Source organism: Epinephelus lanceolatus, chromosome 9, assembly GCF_041903045.1.
Source record: "Epinephelus lanceolatus isolate andai-2023 chromosome 9, ASM4190304v1, whole genome shotgun sequence".
Classification (NCBI taxonomy): domain Eukaryota; kingdom Metazoa; phylum Chordata; class Actinopteri; order Perciformes; family Serranidae; genus Epinephelus; species Epinephelus lanceolatus.
The window spans coordinates 37951937-37968475 of record NC_135742.1 but is presented as its reverse complement, the minus strand read 5'-3'; the positions used below and the strand labels follow the sequence as shown (position 1 = coordinate 37968475).

General features: G+C 42.0%; 1 protein-coding gene across 1 annotated transcript in view; it reads left to right on the top strand.

Moving 5' to 3' along the window:
• Positions 1–15943, top strand: part of tacr1a (tachykinin receptor 1a) — a 76260-nt gene extending 60317 nt beyond the window's left edge. Inside the window, exons 3-5 of the mRNA XM_033618839.2 lie at positions 3051–3201; positions 6547–6743; positions 13632–15943. Coding sequence (XP_033474730.1) covers positions 3051–3201; positions 6547–6743; positions 13632–13977 — 694 coding nt within the window. The 3' untranslated portion in view covers positions 13978–15943. The remainder of the gene's footprint in view (positions 1–3050; positions 3202–6546; positions 6744–13631) is intronic.
• Positions 15944–16539: the final 596 nt, after the last annotated feature.

The window sequence follows — 16539 nt, the reverse complement described above, 5'->3', positions numbered from 1 at the left end:
ATAGAGAAGAATGGACGTCAGCTGAACTAGCATCCTGCTCGCAGTTGTACAGGTGATGGAAAATAAACTGGACGACCTCCGTGCTGCATCAGTTACCAACAGGATATTAGGAGCTGTAATGTCCTTTGATACAATTAAACCTGGCTAAATCTTGGATGAGAAACTGGACTGGTCTCCCAACACTGGCGTCCTCTACAGGAAGGGGCAGAGCCGCCTGTTCTTCCTGTGGACACTGAGGTCCTTTGACGTGTGTGTGGAGATGTTGACGTTCTATCACACAGTGGTGGCCAGTGCACTTCTCTACGCTGCAGTGTTTTGGGGAAGCAGCTTGAAAGACAAAAACACCAAGGGTTTGGACAAGCTGGTTAAAAAAGCTGGTTCAGTGCTCACATTAGCCACAACAGGACTGGACTATGAAATTTTGATAAATTTTGATTTGATTTGATTTTTAATTTCTATTTCTGCTCTTTTCCTGTATGTCGATCTGACAGAGCAGAGGACTCTGGTGAGAGAAGGAGAGTCATGTGCTTTACCGTGTGTAAGGACTGGTAGAACTGGTAGAAACATGAAGTGCTGTCCTGTTTCTGCTTTAGATCACTGCTATATGCCATTTAGAGGCGGCTTCAGTGCAGCGCTACCCGCATCGCTCTCATTCAAGGAGAAGAGTAGGAACGTTAGCGTTTGCTCCCGGTGTTAGCACTCACCTGGCTCGCGGGCTGTTCAAGCTCCGGACATTAACCCATCCCGGTGTTTCCTCCGCAGCCTCCACTTCACCCAGCTTCACTCAGCTGCCTGACAAACCCGCTGCTTCTTCCCACTTTAACCTGAAGCGATGTTTTAGCCTAGCGGACAGCCCGCGAACCAGCTGCCCGCTAGGCTAAAATATCGCTCTCACTCACGGAGAAGAGGAGGAACGTTAGCGTTAGCTCCCGGTGTTAGCACTAGTCGAGATCCAGCGATGTCTCTAGCCGAGTCGGCTGTCACTGGCTACTGAAGTAACTTACAGCTATGGAGCGCTTCTACCAGCTCTTCTAGTCACTGAGCCTCGCCTCCATCTCAGCAAATATATTACAAAAATATAGCCTTGCGGGCTGCATGCCTGGCTCGCCAGGCTGCCCACAAGCCCGCCAGGCTGCCCACGAGGCTACATTTTACAATGCTAATTGCAAATGTTAGCTGGGCTGCCAGGCTAACTTACTCACCTAACACAAGGTGACGCCTGACCCATTGCTGGGACCAAGCCGCTAATAACTCAAGCTCCGGACATTAACCCATCCCGGTGTTTCCTCCGCAGCCTCCACTTCACCCAGCTTCACTCAGCTGCCCGATAAACCCGCTGCTTCTTCCCACATTAACATGAATAACAAACCAGGGCTCGGTGCTCCGGTTGGATCCAAACAGAGAGCCGGGGTTAGTTGGGAAGCTAGCGGAGGCTAACTGGCTGTACTTCCCTCCGGTCATGCTGCGGCTAACGCCTCGCCAGCCGCTCCCAGCTAGCTCCGGATTGTTATTGAGGTTAAAGTGGGAGAGGCAGCGGATCTGTGGGGCAGCTGAGTGAAGTGGAGCCTGAGGAGGAAGCACCGGTCAGCCCCGGTTTCGTTCCGCTCTCTGCCATTTCGCTTCGAAAATACACATTGCCATTGCTCACTGGCTGTAGCCTTTTATAGGGAGGGAGGGCCAAGGGCTCCGAGAGGGAGGAGGGGAGGTGGGGATTCACATGAACGTACATGAACGTGCAGCCGGACCGGCTTGTAAACAATGGGCTGGAGATCAACACAGAGAGAGGGTGTGTGAGGTCATGCTATACTCCAGATGAAATTACACTTCTAGTTCTTCACATAGCAATTTTTTAATTCCTTCAATCTAGAAATGATGAATTTCGCTTATTGCTCCTTTAAAGTACCTAAAGGCCTGAATGACAGAAACATAAGCTCAATGTCCATTTCTTATAATTATCTAATTTAATGTGGACAAAGGATGGATTTTTAAGAGCTTTCAATTAAGTGCTATAACTGCACTTAATCTTAACAACAAATCAACATTTTGAAAAGAACTAACGATTTTTGTGGAGGAAGATCAACACATCCACATGCTCTGCTGGGATTCTGGTCTGCAGCCTGTTGGCTGTGAGGCCTGCAGCGACGAACACCTGCTTGGAGGGCACCGATGTCCCAGGGATTGCCAGATTGCACCTTGCTAAGATGGCAAGCCTCAGAAATCTTCTCTCTTGTTCTTTGCGTCAGGGAAGGAAATTATTTTCAAAGAATGGGGAGATGTCCCTCAAGCAGGCTGTCATTCCACCTCACTCTCTGTCTCTTCCCCCCTGACGTGCCGGGTTGTGTTAGTCCCCTCCCAGAAGTTGCACCATGGCACTGCTGTTGGCAACATGTCACTCTGTCTTGGTAGCAGAAGCAGCAGCAGCAGTCTTGAGGCCCCAAATGGATGCCAATTCCACAAACCCTGCCAATTCCAACAGTTGTGTTTTTGAGGTTTATGCAAATGAACCTATAGACCAACATGTGTAACTGGTCATAAACATTCTCTGTGGTTAACCGATTAATGGTTAACTGTTGACAACACTTACCATATATTTTTACATTTAATTACATTTCTTCACAAAGCTGATCAGGTCTAGTCATAATCTAAGCTTTGAGGGTTGTGGAGCAGGGGGTGTAGGTTTGGTTTTAGAAGTACATGTTTTGCTTGATGTTCTATTCAAATAATATTTTAGAACATTATTAAAAATACATATATTTTTTATTTACCTAGAAAATGTAAGTAGAGGTTGTTTTCCTGCCTTGAAGAGTGTCTGCATGTATTTCTCAGATTTTGCTGAGCTCCACAACATTTTTCCTGCTCTTTTTTGTTTTGTGTCCAGTTCTGTTTGGAATTTATGCTGCTCACAAACAAATTGGATTTCTAGTTTGCATGACATTTAAGTAACTTTGTGATTCGAGAAAAAAATTTAAGTGCATGCAAATGCACTGAAATTCTAACTGGGACACTTGAAAAGAATGAAGCCATTGTTAGTAACATATGTCTTGTTGTAGGTACTATGTGTGTGTGGCCATCCTGATCTACTTCCTTCCTCTACTGGTGATGGGCTGTGCTTATCTGGTAGTGGGACTGACCCTCTGGGCCAGTGAAATCCCTGGAGACTCTTCTGACCGCTACAAGGAGCAGCTGACTGCCAAACGCAAGGTAACTTGCATTTTAGACAGCTACCCACGCACCCTTAAAAATAAGGGTTCCAAAAGGATTCTTCCTGAAGGGCTGAGGTTCTAGCATTTCAACCCCAGACAGTACTCTTAAATGTAGGGATGTTGTTACTCATTGCTCCATCCAGCTCTTGCTGCGCGTCCTCTTCACCAGTGATACAAAGGAACTTCTGCACCTCGTTTATCATCCACAGAATGGGGTTGGCATGGCGAAATTTCAAGAACAGAAAAGAATAGGCTGACAAGAGTCCCTCTTAATGGGATAGTTTTTAAAATAGTGGGTTTGTGCAGTCAGTTAAGAGCAGGGGTGTAGTGTTACTGTACCAAATGCACTGGAACTATGCTCTGCCATGTTTTTCTCCAAGTGAGGAAACAGAATTCACAGTTCACATAATCTGGTTGAAACGCTTAAAAGATTAAATCATTACTAAAGCATATGTCATCCTGGAAACAGTAAAAACAAAGTAAAAACAAAGAGTTATATTGACATTTAAGGTGTGTTGATTTAGTCACATTGTCAATTGAACTGAACTGAACCAGACTGATTGGTGGAAACAAGGCTTTTGTAAACTAAGGGTTCAATTAAGAACCCTTTTTGAAAGAAAGTGTCCTTTAAGATCGTTGAACGCATGGATGTTTAAAGCTCCTCACCCTCAAATATTTAAATGTTTACCCATGTATCAAATGGATGTAGATGTATCTGAATCCCTCTAATCAATATGTTTTACTTGTGTCCTGCAACAGTTGATATCTTTACCTTCATTTTATGGCATACATTATCACATGGTTGGCCAATTGCTCCACTCTTTTGCTCCATGCTTTAATAATTCAATAACTATGAATTGGATTGCAATGAAATTTTGTACAGATATTCATGTTCCCCAGAGGATATATCCTAAAGACTTTGGTGATGAGGTTGAAATTTGTGGTTTTGAGTGAAATTTCTCAACATCTATTGGATGGATTGTCATGAGATTTGCTGCACACATCCATGTCTCTTTCGGGATGAATTATATTTTAATTTTGGTGATCTTCTAATTTTTCATTTACCACCATCATCAGGTCAAAAGTTTCATGTAATGACCAAATAACTGCAGTACTAATGACATTCCCATCACCCACAGCTGAATTAATCGTTAGTGTTAAAAAACAAACTTCAGTATGCCATCATGTTGAACATGCTGATGATGTTGAACATAGTAAACATTACATCTGCTAAACATCAGCATGTTAAAACACCATTATGCCTCAAAGCCTCATAGAGGCTGGGAGAAAGGGCATTCATGACAATTCTCAGAATCTTCCTTCTTGGAGTCTTCCTTATTAGTTTCACAATTCCCTTGATCATGTTACCACAGTATGCATTATTATGGATCCCACTGCCTTTCTTGACAAGTCCTGTCCTATTGTGTTGTGATTGGCTAGAGCGTGAAACCTTCATTTAATTTAATTTTTAAATGTTCAGAGAGCAGAGGGAAGTAAACCCTGAGAAAAAAAATGACTAAGTCCACAGCTCCACATCCAGGCATATGTGAACACTGGAGGAAAGCTGACAGAGGACCCTTGGTCCTGGGCAAGGACCCTACCAACCTCGTACTCTCCCTCTGGTTGTCTGGCGGAGGAGAGCACAGCCTGGGATAGTGGGGTTGCTGGAGGCTGCTTAGGGGCTGTGGCCAGGCCTGAAGAGGCAGTCATAGCAGATGAGAGGAGGTCCAATGTCTGCACAGCATGTTAAAGTACCAGAGGGAGGCTGGGAGGTCTGCGAGGTCTATGCCCATGTCCAAGTGCTCTTGGCTTTCCACCAGTGTCTACACTCTGCTGGATGCGGAGTCTCGAACATGCTCTGTAAACACTGGTTCACCTCTCACCCACTATGACTGCCTCTCCAGCACCAGTAAAGCCTCCAGGTTTTTATAAACAAAACATACATCAAGAGTTTGTAAAATGTGTTTTATGTTAAACTAAACTGCACACAATGATAGCACAAAAAACCACATGGCTGTGGTTAGGATCAACATACACTTGCACTGCATGAGTATGGACGCCTGGCCTATGCTAACACTTGAATACAACATATGGCATGTCTGGCAAAGAAAATCAGTGGGATCTATTATAGCGCATACAGGATAAGAGTCTGCCTCCTAGTCTAATGAGGCAGCCTCACAGATCTGTTACATCTGTCCATGTGTGTTATTTTCAGTTCATTGTCAGTGAGCACTGTCTATTATTGACAGCTCAGATGATATGCATATGAGTATTAGGTTTCCTCTGACAGACAGAGAGGTCAAAGCAGCCTAGCTTTGTCTCGACTGACAGATTTGTTGTTTAGCCAACAGAGAAGCTTGTTAAAGAAAGGAAGTTGAATGTTGAGTCCTCAGAGGAGACAATGTATGTAGTACAGCATGTATCATCATCGAAAGATTACAAAAACAAGCAGAAAACTGTCAGAACCTGCTGTACCTGTCATATATATATACAGTACAGGCCAAAAGTTTGGACACACCTTCTCATTCAATGCGTTTTCTTTATTTTCATGACTATTTACATTGTAGATTCTCACTGAAGGCATCAAAACTATGAATGAACACGTGGAGTTATGTACTTAACAAAAAAAGGTGAAATAACTGAAAACATGTTTTATATTCTAGTTTCTTCAAAATAGCCACCCTTTGCTCTGATTACTGCTTTGCACACTCTTGGCATTCTCTCCATGAGCTTCAAGAGGTAGTCACCTGAAATGGTTTCCACTTCACAGGTGTGCCTTATCAGGGTTAATTAGTGGAATTTCTTGCTTTATCAATGGGGTTGGGACCATCAGTTGTGTTGTGCAGAAGTCAGGTTAATACACAGCCGACAGCCCTATTGGACAACTGTTAAAATTCATATTATGGCAAGAACCAATCAGCTAACTAAAGAAAAACGAGTGGCCATCATTACTTTAAGAAATGAAGGTCAGTCAGTCCGGAAAATTGCAAAAACTTGTGTTTATATATATATATATATATATATATATATATATATATATATACCATATACATATATATATGTATATATGTTTATATATATATATAAACATATATACATATATATATGTATATGTATATGGCATGTTCATTGTACTAACGTGTCTGGTGCTTTGACAACCTAACATCTCTTGCAGCATGAAGGCTTTATGCAAGATTAATACCAATTTGTCACATCCCAGCCTTCAGCTGGTCTGATCTGCTCTGAAAAGTACATGGACACTGGTGAAAGCCATAATAGAGGGGGAAGCACTTCAGTACAAATGAACACTATGAAGACAAAATGGTGCTGTTGTATCCAACAGGTGGTGAAGATGATGATTGTGGTTGTGTGTACGTTTGCCATCTGCTGGCTGCCCTACCACGTCTACTTCCTGCTGCACCAGTTCTTTCCTGACATGTTTGAAGAAAGATTCATCCAGCAGGTTTACCTGGCCATCATGTGGCTGGCTATGAGCTCCACCATGTACAACCCCATCATCTACTGCTGCCTCAATGACAGGTCAGTCAGCACCTAGATACACACACTTATGTATTACTTATTTACTGCAATTATCAAATATTTACCTCAACTGCAGAGACAACCAGGCCTCTTTTTGACCTGGCTTATTTTAGACACAGGGATAGTATGTATTATCATAAGTTAGTGAGAAGCCTCTCTGTTTTATGATGTGCTGCAATTTTAATTTGTACATTTAACAAAAAGTGTCAGTCCATAATGGCAACTGTATTATTTTAACACAAATACTGCTTTCATTAATCCATTCATTTTCCATTTTTGGTGTTGAAGCTGTAGTTGGTAATGTTTATAAGAAATAACTTTTTGTCATTTTTGCTGAAACTGTTACAATATCCTGACAGTACTTAATGGGACAGATAATCTGTGAAAAACAAATCATGTTCCTCAGCTTCCTCCTAGTACTTAAATGCCTAATGGCATTTGTAAGAATCCACCACAGGTGAAAAAACAATAACCAGTCAGAGCCAAGGAGTCTCTATCTTAGCTGTCAGTCTTAATCATTGCTCATGAACTGCGGTCAAATTGTCAAACTAGGCAGCCCTGATCAAATATGAATCAAGAATCAGGTTTAGGTTACTGCATTGCCTATTTCTCACCACAGATGTTTTCAGAAACATATTTTAGTGTTCAGAACATCCATACATCTATCCATCCATCCATCCATCCATTCATTCTCTTCCACTTATCCGAGCTGGGTCACGGAGGCAGCAGTCTGAGCAAAGTACTTCAGATGTCCCTCCTCCCAGCCACGTTTTCATCTCCTCTTGGGGGATCCCAGTGTGTTCCCAGGCCAAATGAGAAATATAATCCCTCTAGCGTGTTCTGTGTCTGCCCCAGTTCTTCTTACCAATTAGACGTTTTAGAAAACCTCTAACAGGAGATGTCCAGGAGGCATCCTGATCAGATGAGCAAACCACCTGTATTGGCCCCTTTCGATGTGAAGGAGCAGCAGCTCTACTCTGAGCTCCCTCTGTATGTCTGAGTTCCTCACCCTATATCTAAGGCTGAGCCCCGTCACATCAACTGATCTCAATCTTTCTGTCACTACCCAAAGCTTATGACCATAGGTGAAGGTTCAGGCATAGACGGACCAGTCACTCAAAAGCTTTGCCATCTGGCTCAACTCTCCCGCTTCACCGTGACTGTCCAGTGCAGTGCCCGCGTCACTGCCAGTGCAGCGCCAAATCGCCTATCCATCTCACGCTTCATCTTACTCTCACTTGTAAATAAGACCTTGAATTACTTGAACTCCTTCGCTTGCAGCAGCAACTCTCTCCCAACTCAAAGGGGCAAATCTACCATTTTTCAGCAGAAAACCATGGCCTCAGACTTGGAGGTTGTGACTCTGATCCTGACTGCTTCACACGCAGCTGCAAACCTCTTCAATGAATGCCTGAGGTCAAGTGATGAAGCCAAGAGAACCATATCATCTGCAAGGATGCAATTCTGTGGGCCCCAGACTGGACCCCCTCCTCCCCCCTGGCTGCACCTTGAGATCCCATCCATAAATAGCACAAACAGAATTGGTGACCAGAGACAACCCTGGAGGAGGCCAGCACCCACTGGAAACATGTTTGACATTGTGCCAAGCGTGCAGATATAGCTCTCATTTTGGTTATACAAGTATGCAGCAATGACCTGGAACCCTGTATTCTTGCAATACCTTCCACAGGACTTCCCGGGGATGTGGTCGTAAGCTTTCTCCAAGTCAACAAAACACATGTAGACTAGATTAGAAAACTCTCATAACCCCTCTAGCAGCCTTACAAGGGTGAGGAGCTGGTCTGCTGTTCCACAGCAAGGACGGAATCTGCATTGGTCCTCATGAATCTGAGGTTTAACAGTCAGCCAGAGCCTCCTTTCAGGCACCCTGGAATAAACTTTCCCAGGGAGGCTGAGCAGTGTGATACCCCAATAATTGAAGCATACCCTCCAGTCCGCTTTTTAAAAAAATGGGAACCACCACCCCGGTCTGCCACTCCACAGGCACTGTACCCAACTTCCACATGACACTGAAAAGGTGTGTAAGCAAGGGCAGCCAAACAATATCCAGAGCCATCAATGTCCATCGCTCAACAATATCCCTAGTCTGGGTTAGTAGTTATAAAGAAGAAGTCGGACTATGGCAATAGTTTAGTTGGATCGATGTTATGTTGCGACAGGGCATTCATTCATTGGGGTTCACGCACTGTACCCATAGAATCCAAAAGAGGGCAGAGCCTGTGTTAGATAGAATGAAGGATACAATATTGTAACCCTAGTTCTATTGGCACAGGCATAGCCCTCTACCTAGGGGCCCTGTAGCTCCTACGCCACTCGCTGAAGAGGGTGTAGGATGTCTGATGGTGGATATCCACCTCCCTACATAGAGTCTGCATGCATTCAGGTAGGATCATCCAGGTTGACCAACTACATTTTTTCTTTTTTCTGTGTGAATGTGTGCTCATGATTAGAGGAGTATTACCCATAGAACTAGGGTTACATTATTGTAACTTTGGTTTTCTTTAAGCCATGGCAGATTCTAGCAATGCAATTAGAAGCGCTATGAGGAGGAGGACGAACATGATTTTTCTCACTGACTATCATCACAAACAGACTGTTGATGTGGGGACAGTTTCATGAAATATGATGACAAATTATTTTCATAAAAGTTTTCAAATGTAGTTTTAAGCTGTTGTCAATAAAACTAGACCTTCCCTGCAGAGATGTTACACAGGCAAACTGCTGCAACAGCTCAAAAGGCATGATGCCTCCCTATCCTGATTTGCTTTTAACTTGGCACTTTCTTACCTTGATAAACTACACACAGCTCAGTGCAGATGTGTGTGAGCTTCAATGCAAGTCAAACTTAAAACAGTTTCCAGCATACTCCATAAAGCCCTTACTTTTTATTAAAAATTGGAACTGCCATTCAAACATAGTAAGGTTTGAGCAGTTAAAGACCTGTCAAGTGACTTATGGCCAAAATATATTGGGACATGGGCTCATGTACATGTCAGGACACGTCAGCCGCTGTATGCGCAGAGCAGACAGCAACCATTATAATTAACTGAAGCTGTTACACTGACTAAGAAAGCACTGCACTGCTCAACTCTTTTTGCGCGGCTGGTCTATTTTTCCCTGTTCCGTGGCCCTCCAACAGTAAAAAACTGTTTTGTACTGTGTAAAAAACTTGCATAATCTGTAAATCTGAATCTGTAAATTCTAAAAATGAATACTTCATTTTACCACAGGCAAGGTGAAAAAGCAGAGCAAGTGTGTTTTTACATTTCACATTAAAATAAATCAAACAAATTGATGCATCCTGATGCTAAAATGATCCAATTAATTAATTTAGTAACAGTTAATATAGCCTGTTCACTTCCAAACTGTCCATAACCAACTGCATTATCACTTGGCAAAAATCAATACACATGCAGTGAAAATTGCAGCAACCACTCGCTGCAGAGACTGAGTCAGTGTAGCAGGTAAAAAAACAAAACAAAACAAAAAACCTGCTCCGCTCTGCCTGTGTGACACGCTGTGTCCGTGCCCGGTGTATTTTGGCCGTTATAGATCACCATAGAAATATAAAGGAGAAATGTTAAGGTCCATAAAAACAAAGTATGACTACACAATATTTCAACCATTTTTTCAAAACACAATATTTCAGTGTTGAATCTCTTATTTCTAATACAAAGAAGCTAACGCTAAACAAGCGAAAGTAGTGGAAATGTCTCGTGTTTTTTTAAGAAAAGATGACAACTCTTCAGAGGGGAAAATAGATATTTTCTTGTTTAGAAGCAATCATATTGTCCATCAGGACCGCAGTCAGTTATGCACACACACACACACACAGGTACACACATCACATAATATATATGCCATCCTCCGCTTCTGCCTTAGTGACAAGCAGTTGACAGCGGTAGAGAGGCTGCTTGTGCTCACTTTGTCATCTCTCTGGATAGAAACTCTGTGCACTTACATGACTTCCACACTTGAACTGAAGTTAGAATAACTTCAAACTTTAAAACCATCTCTGAAACTGGCTGAATCAATCCCACTGTGAACATCAACAATTTACTGTCAAACTGGGGTGTTATTAGCATTCTGCCTGTCAACGAAAATGTCAGCAAATTTAGAGATTTGTAAAATAGAGACAGATGGTCAACTCTGCCTGTCGTCTTTAATTAGTCACCTCCCATTGTCTGGCATTTTGGCCACCTGACTGTTGTCTTTGTGCTGCCAGAGAAATAAGATTTCACACTTGGGTGTTTTCACCTCTGAAATTAATCAAATACTAAAAATGAAAATATGTTGGATGGACCACAGTGAGCCGCGGTTTAGTCATCATTCTGTACAGAATGATGACCAGCTTTTGTCTCTATCAGCTCAGCCGATTTAAATTCAAACGCATGACTGATGATGTCCTTTTCCACTCAGTTTCCATCAATCTCTTCTCATATATGTCTCCTGCTCCCACACCCCTCCCTTCTTTAGTTCTCTCCCTGTGTGGACTTTGTATGTATTTGTGTTTTTGTGTTTACTAAGTCAATGTGTTTCCATTCTGCTGCCAGCCCCTTGTAAGTTCTTTATCTCAACCACACAATTCTTATTTCTGTCATCTCTCCCCTCTGTGGTTTTTGTCACACTAAACATCAAGTGCTGGTTTTCAATAAAGGTCATCAGTAAATGCCACATGCAATATTTAGTGTTAATTAACATAAGAATGCCCCTGTTACACACAATCTTTGCTCTTAAGCTTTTTTTTATTTAATTTTTTTACACTGCATCTCTGTTAGCTACAGTACACCGATCAGTCAGTCTTCTACCAAACGCCTGTTAATCTGGTTTTACATCAAGCTGTAGCATAAAGTAAAATGTCATGTCAGATTGGAGAGATTTCCAAATGACTATTTTTGCAAGTGTGAAGTGGAAAAAATTGTTGCTCAATGTATAAATAGTGATTTAGGATCACTGTGGGAGGATTTTATTTATCTGGGATTTCTGTAAACTGTGTGATCATCATCATATTATATCTGTACCTTCATAACTATTTACAGATCTTTCTGATTTTTAGAACGTCAAATAAAGCAGCTTGGTCAGTGGACTCAGCATCTGTATCCAATGCACAGGGCACCGTTTTAGCGTCTTTTAGGGATATACTGGGCTTTTACTGAACTCCAATGTAAATCCATCTGTGGAAATGGTGTAGTGTAAAGATCGAGAAAGATGGCGTAAGGTGGGCAGGTGGGAGGGGAGCCCGTGACAGGCTTCACATGAGTCACTATGTCACATAACATAGACATTAAGTTATTTAAGTTACGTAACAAACACAACTATTTTAACCCAAACCATGATCTTTTTTCTAAACCTAAGCAAGTATAGTCCTGATGCCTAAACCTAAAGTAGTTTTGGTGAAGAAACCTCCTATGAACACAGAAGTTTGTTTAAAAAAAGATACTATACATGTAATGGACACACCTGCCTTAGCATCCAAAAGTGACGTTAAAGGGGTACTTCGAGCATCATACGTAGTTTAAAGCTAATGGCCACTGACCAAACTGCTGTATTTGACAAGTTAGGAGTAAGAACGTGTTGCTTTTTACACATCTGGCAGACACTGAGCAACATTAGCATTAATTTGGCGTTGTGTCCATATGAGCCATATCATGATGGATAAAGTTAGCAAACTTTAACCTCCTGCAACCCTGCGTCCTCATATGAGGACATGACATTTTTGGATTGCTGCACCTTATCCTTCAATTTGCTTAACATAGACCTGTTGTCTTTGTTTATGGACACTTTTTTGTACCCTAATCCATGTTTAAACAAGATGGCAGCCATCTCTGCCAAGACAGTCTAAACTCGATCAGGACACAAAAGTGGACAAGGTACACAACCTGATCAGATTTCATGGCTGAAACTTGCTTTTTTCCCATGCTCAGTAACATCTGTTGTTTGATATGGCATATAGATTTCAACAAATTTAAATATATTAACAAGCTAAGATGATGTTAATCAGGAAGTACTCATTTGAGGACATTGAGACTATATTATTGTATTATCACAACATTTCAAACGGGCCAGTTAGGGGTGACAGACTATTCCTACAGACAAAAAGGACACACAGCTTGGTATATAGAGCATACGAGGATTTTAGATACGTTGCATTATTTGCACAGCCGTGTTAAGGCACTGAAATGAACAGTTTTGAACTGTTTTAGACTTGAGCAGGGTACCCTAACTCAAAACACTGAACAAAGGTTGCAGCGTTTACAGTTTTACACTTTAATAATTGTGACTATTTTTTATACTTATCAGGTCCTACTAATCCCATAGCTAGGAGAAATTATAAATGCATACCAAACAAGAGCTCGGGTCCCAGGAGGTTAATTAGAAATTATTGTGTCACTGATATCACTCAGTCAGTTTAATTGTGTGCTATTGTTTTGCTGACTTAGCATTATCCATTATCTTGTAACTGCCCCTTGTTGCAGGGTAGAGCAGAGATTTCTGGCTTCCTTCCACACCAAATAGGCTACATAGCAAGTCTTACATACCTGCCTTGAAACAGAAGTCAGTGGTCTTCTGCCTTTTCCTTTCACAAATTTTCTTCAGATTTTTCAAAAAGAACGATGAGAATGTTGAACAATGACAAATTCAGGATGTTGCAAGCAAACTATCACCAACATTGGTCTTAGAAGAAAAAGTGGGTGGGTGGAATTATGTTCCTGTAAGACAGAATATGTTTCTGTAATACATAAAACTCTTTAATTGGCAGTTACATTTTCAGCCCTGGTGGGTGAGCCAACCACTTGAATTCACACTGTTTTTAAATGTACACACAAACCAGACTAAATAAAATTAATCTGTGTTTTCTTTGCTCAGGTTTCGTGCTGGCTTTAAACAAGCCTTCCGCTTCTGCCCCTGCGTCCCTCAAGGCTCTTACGAAGGTCTGGAACTCAAGTCCACTCGCTACCTTCAAACCCAGACAAGCGTTTACAAGGCCAGTCGGATGGAGACCACCGTGTCAACTATTCTTCAGGTTGGAGATGACATAGAGCAGCCCAAGGTCAAGGCGGTAGCAGGTCAAAGACCTGGTGGGGCCACGGTTGGGGCCAGACCACATAGCTCCTCCTTGGACCTCACCTCGAATGGGTCATCATCCCGGAGTGTCTCCAAAACAGTATCAGAGACATCCAGTTTCTACTCCAGTAACAACCTGCAGGAATAGACCTCAAACACAGGTGGCATTTTGCTGGACAGCAGGAAGAGAGAGTGAGTTGACTGTTCACATAGCTGCTTTTGCCCATGTGTGTTCATGCAAAAGTACAGCATGAATGTGTGAGTTTGTCTGCCAGTGACTGTGTGCTGTCATCATCCATAACAACATTGTATAAAATCCTCATGCTGCTCACAGTTAATGATCAACTTTCATTTGAAAGGTTTGCTCAGTGCCAAAAAGTGATGACGAGTTCTTTGATGACATGAGCACATTCCAGTTCAAAAGTTAAACTGAAGCAGATGATAGCGCCTCTAATCTTCACAGCCTCTGCCTGTCACACCAGTCTTCTCTCAGTGCAGAGTGAAGGTTCACACATCCTCAATCACACAAGCTGTGTGACTTCACATAGTCTATTTTCGATTGGAGCTATAACATGAGACAAGCATGCTGTGAACACAGTGGCATCTTGTTTTAACAGAAGTGTTGTCTGCAAAGAGACAGAGCTTGAAAACCCTTTACACCTCTAATGGAGAAAACCTAGTTTTCATAGGAACTCTCTCCCCAGAAGATAAAAGTTAAAAACACAGGTAGATGTGTGGTTTCAGTTGAAAGGCTCTCCCAGAAGAGGTGTTGAAAAGACGGAAACAACAAAGCATAAACTCTGAACTTTGCATGAGCGAGTCCCGAGCTGATCAGGATGCCAACTCGATCTCCCTGAGCAGGACTTTCTTAGCAATCGAATGTGCAAAATGAGTGCCTGTCTGGCTGAAGGAGTGCTCAAAGGATCCCCTGCAGGCGTTGCTGAAAAATTGGGAGCAATCACCTGAAATACCGGCAGCGTTTGGCTCAGCTTTCATCTGGCTAAACATTGACTTCAACAGCTGGAAATATCATCTCTAAAACATAGACGTGTCTCAAAAGCTGAAGAGGCAACAGCGAACCTCAAGAGAAAACTGCCCAATACGAGATCTCAATCTCAGATGTAATTCTCCATGACACACACTAAACCCAAGCAACTCTGGTGTGTAGCTTGGAGATCGATCCGCAATGGAGAGAAGATGAAATGGTCCAGTTTCCTACAGAATCAATACAGTTTAACAATAATAACTGTCCCCTCAGCTGCCTGTCTGTGTAACTCGCTCCACCTTTATAAGACACATAACACTGGTTCGTGATCTGAATGCAAGGCACCCCTTTCAAACTGTAAAATGTTTCTCTCATCAGCTGCTCTACCCTTCCACCTGGCAGTAACATGCACTCCGTGTCTAAACGCGATTTGGCTGGATTACATTTATTTTTACATTTACCACCAGTACACACACTTTCTTGCCGCCTCTTTGATATTTGTTTTTTCTTTTTCTTAGTATTTTCATGTTTATCGATGTGGCTAAAGTCATCTCAGACATCCAAATATCTACATTTTATATGCTGTCACTCCACCAAAATGTAATCCAGGCACACAAGCTGCATGTTAATATCAGGTTTAAGGGGCTTTGTAGTCTTTGCAGCCTGGAACGTCCACAGGCAGCCTGTTAGCTAATGGCTCTCTAATGTGCAGTGATATGCCTTGCTGCGTAGCATAATGTCTGTAAAAGGGCGAGGGGAGCTGAGATGCAGCTCACTCTGCTGGGGTCCAGGAAAAGGTTGGTTAGGTAACATCAGCTATGGAAGCCCACTGGGACAAACTGTCTCCTATAGTGGTAAACACATACACATACCATATGTAGACCCATAAACATATAACCAATGTAAAAAATAAAAATGACAAGCTTGTCTTGGGATTTTAGAATCAGAATCAGCTTTATTCGCCAAGTACGGGTGTACATACAAGGAATTCGACTACGGTACACTTGCTCTCAATGTACCAGAATTGACATAAATACCCCAAAATTTAGTCAAGCGGTGGAATATACAGAAATATACAATATACAAAAACTATATAAATATACATCAAAAATAAAAAATATACAAAACATACTGAAAACATATTAAAGGGGACCTATTCAGCCTTTGCCTTTTCCATATTTTGTGTCATAAATATAGTGTTACAGTGAAGGATGTTCATATTAGATGTGGCTAAAGTGTCAAATAAGGTGGTGCATATGTAAAAGTAATCCCTGTGAGCAAAAACCTCAGGCTTTCTACCGTTCCGAACCCTCTGTTTCTGACGTTTTTTTCCGCTCTGGCTACAGTATGACGTAAGCTTGGATGGAATTCTTCATATAGTCATCTGCTTTAGGCACACTGCTGCAAATGTTTACATTATGTAGCCTACACTCTTAAATGTAGCTACATGCTAACGTCAGTGAAACATGTAAACTTGGTTTCAGATGATTATTTCACCCCGGGTTTGGATTCCTTCCTGCTGGAACATGTCTGGTTGTGTTTAGAAGCTTTTGCCGTTATTCTTCGTGACAGTCATTACCTGGCTGCAATGATGATGCAGAGTACACTACTAATGTACATGTAGCGACATGCTAACAGCAAAGATGTTATCTTGGTTGCTAATGTTGTTAATTTCTCCCTCATACAGATCATATTCCTGCTGGAACATGTCTGATTGTGTCATGT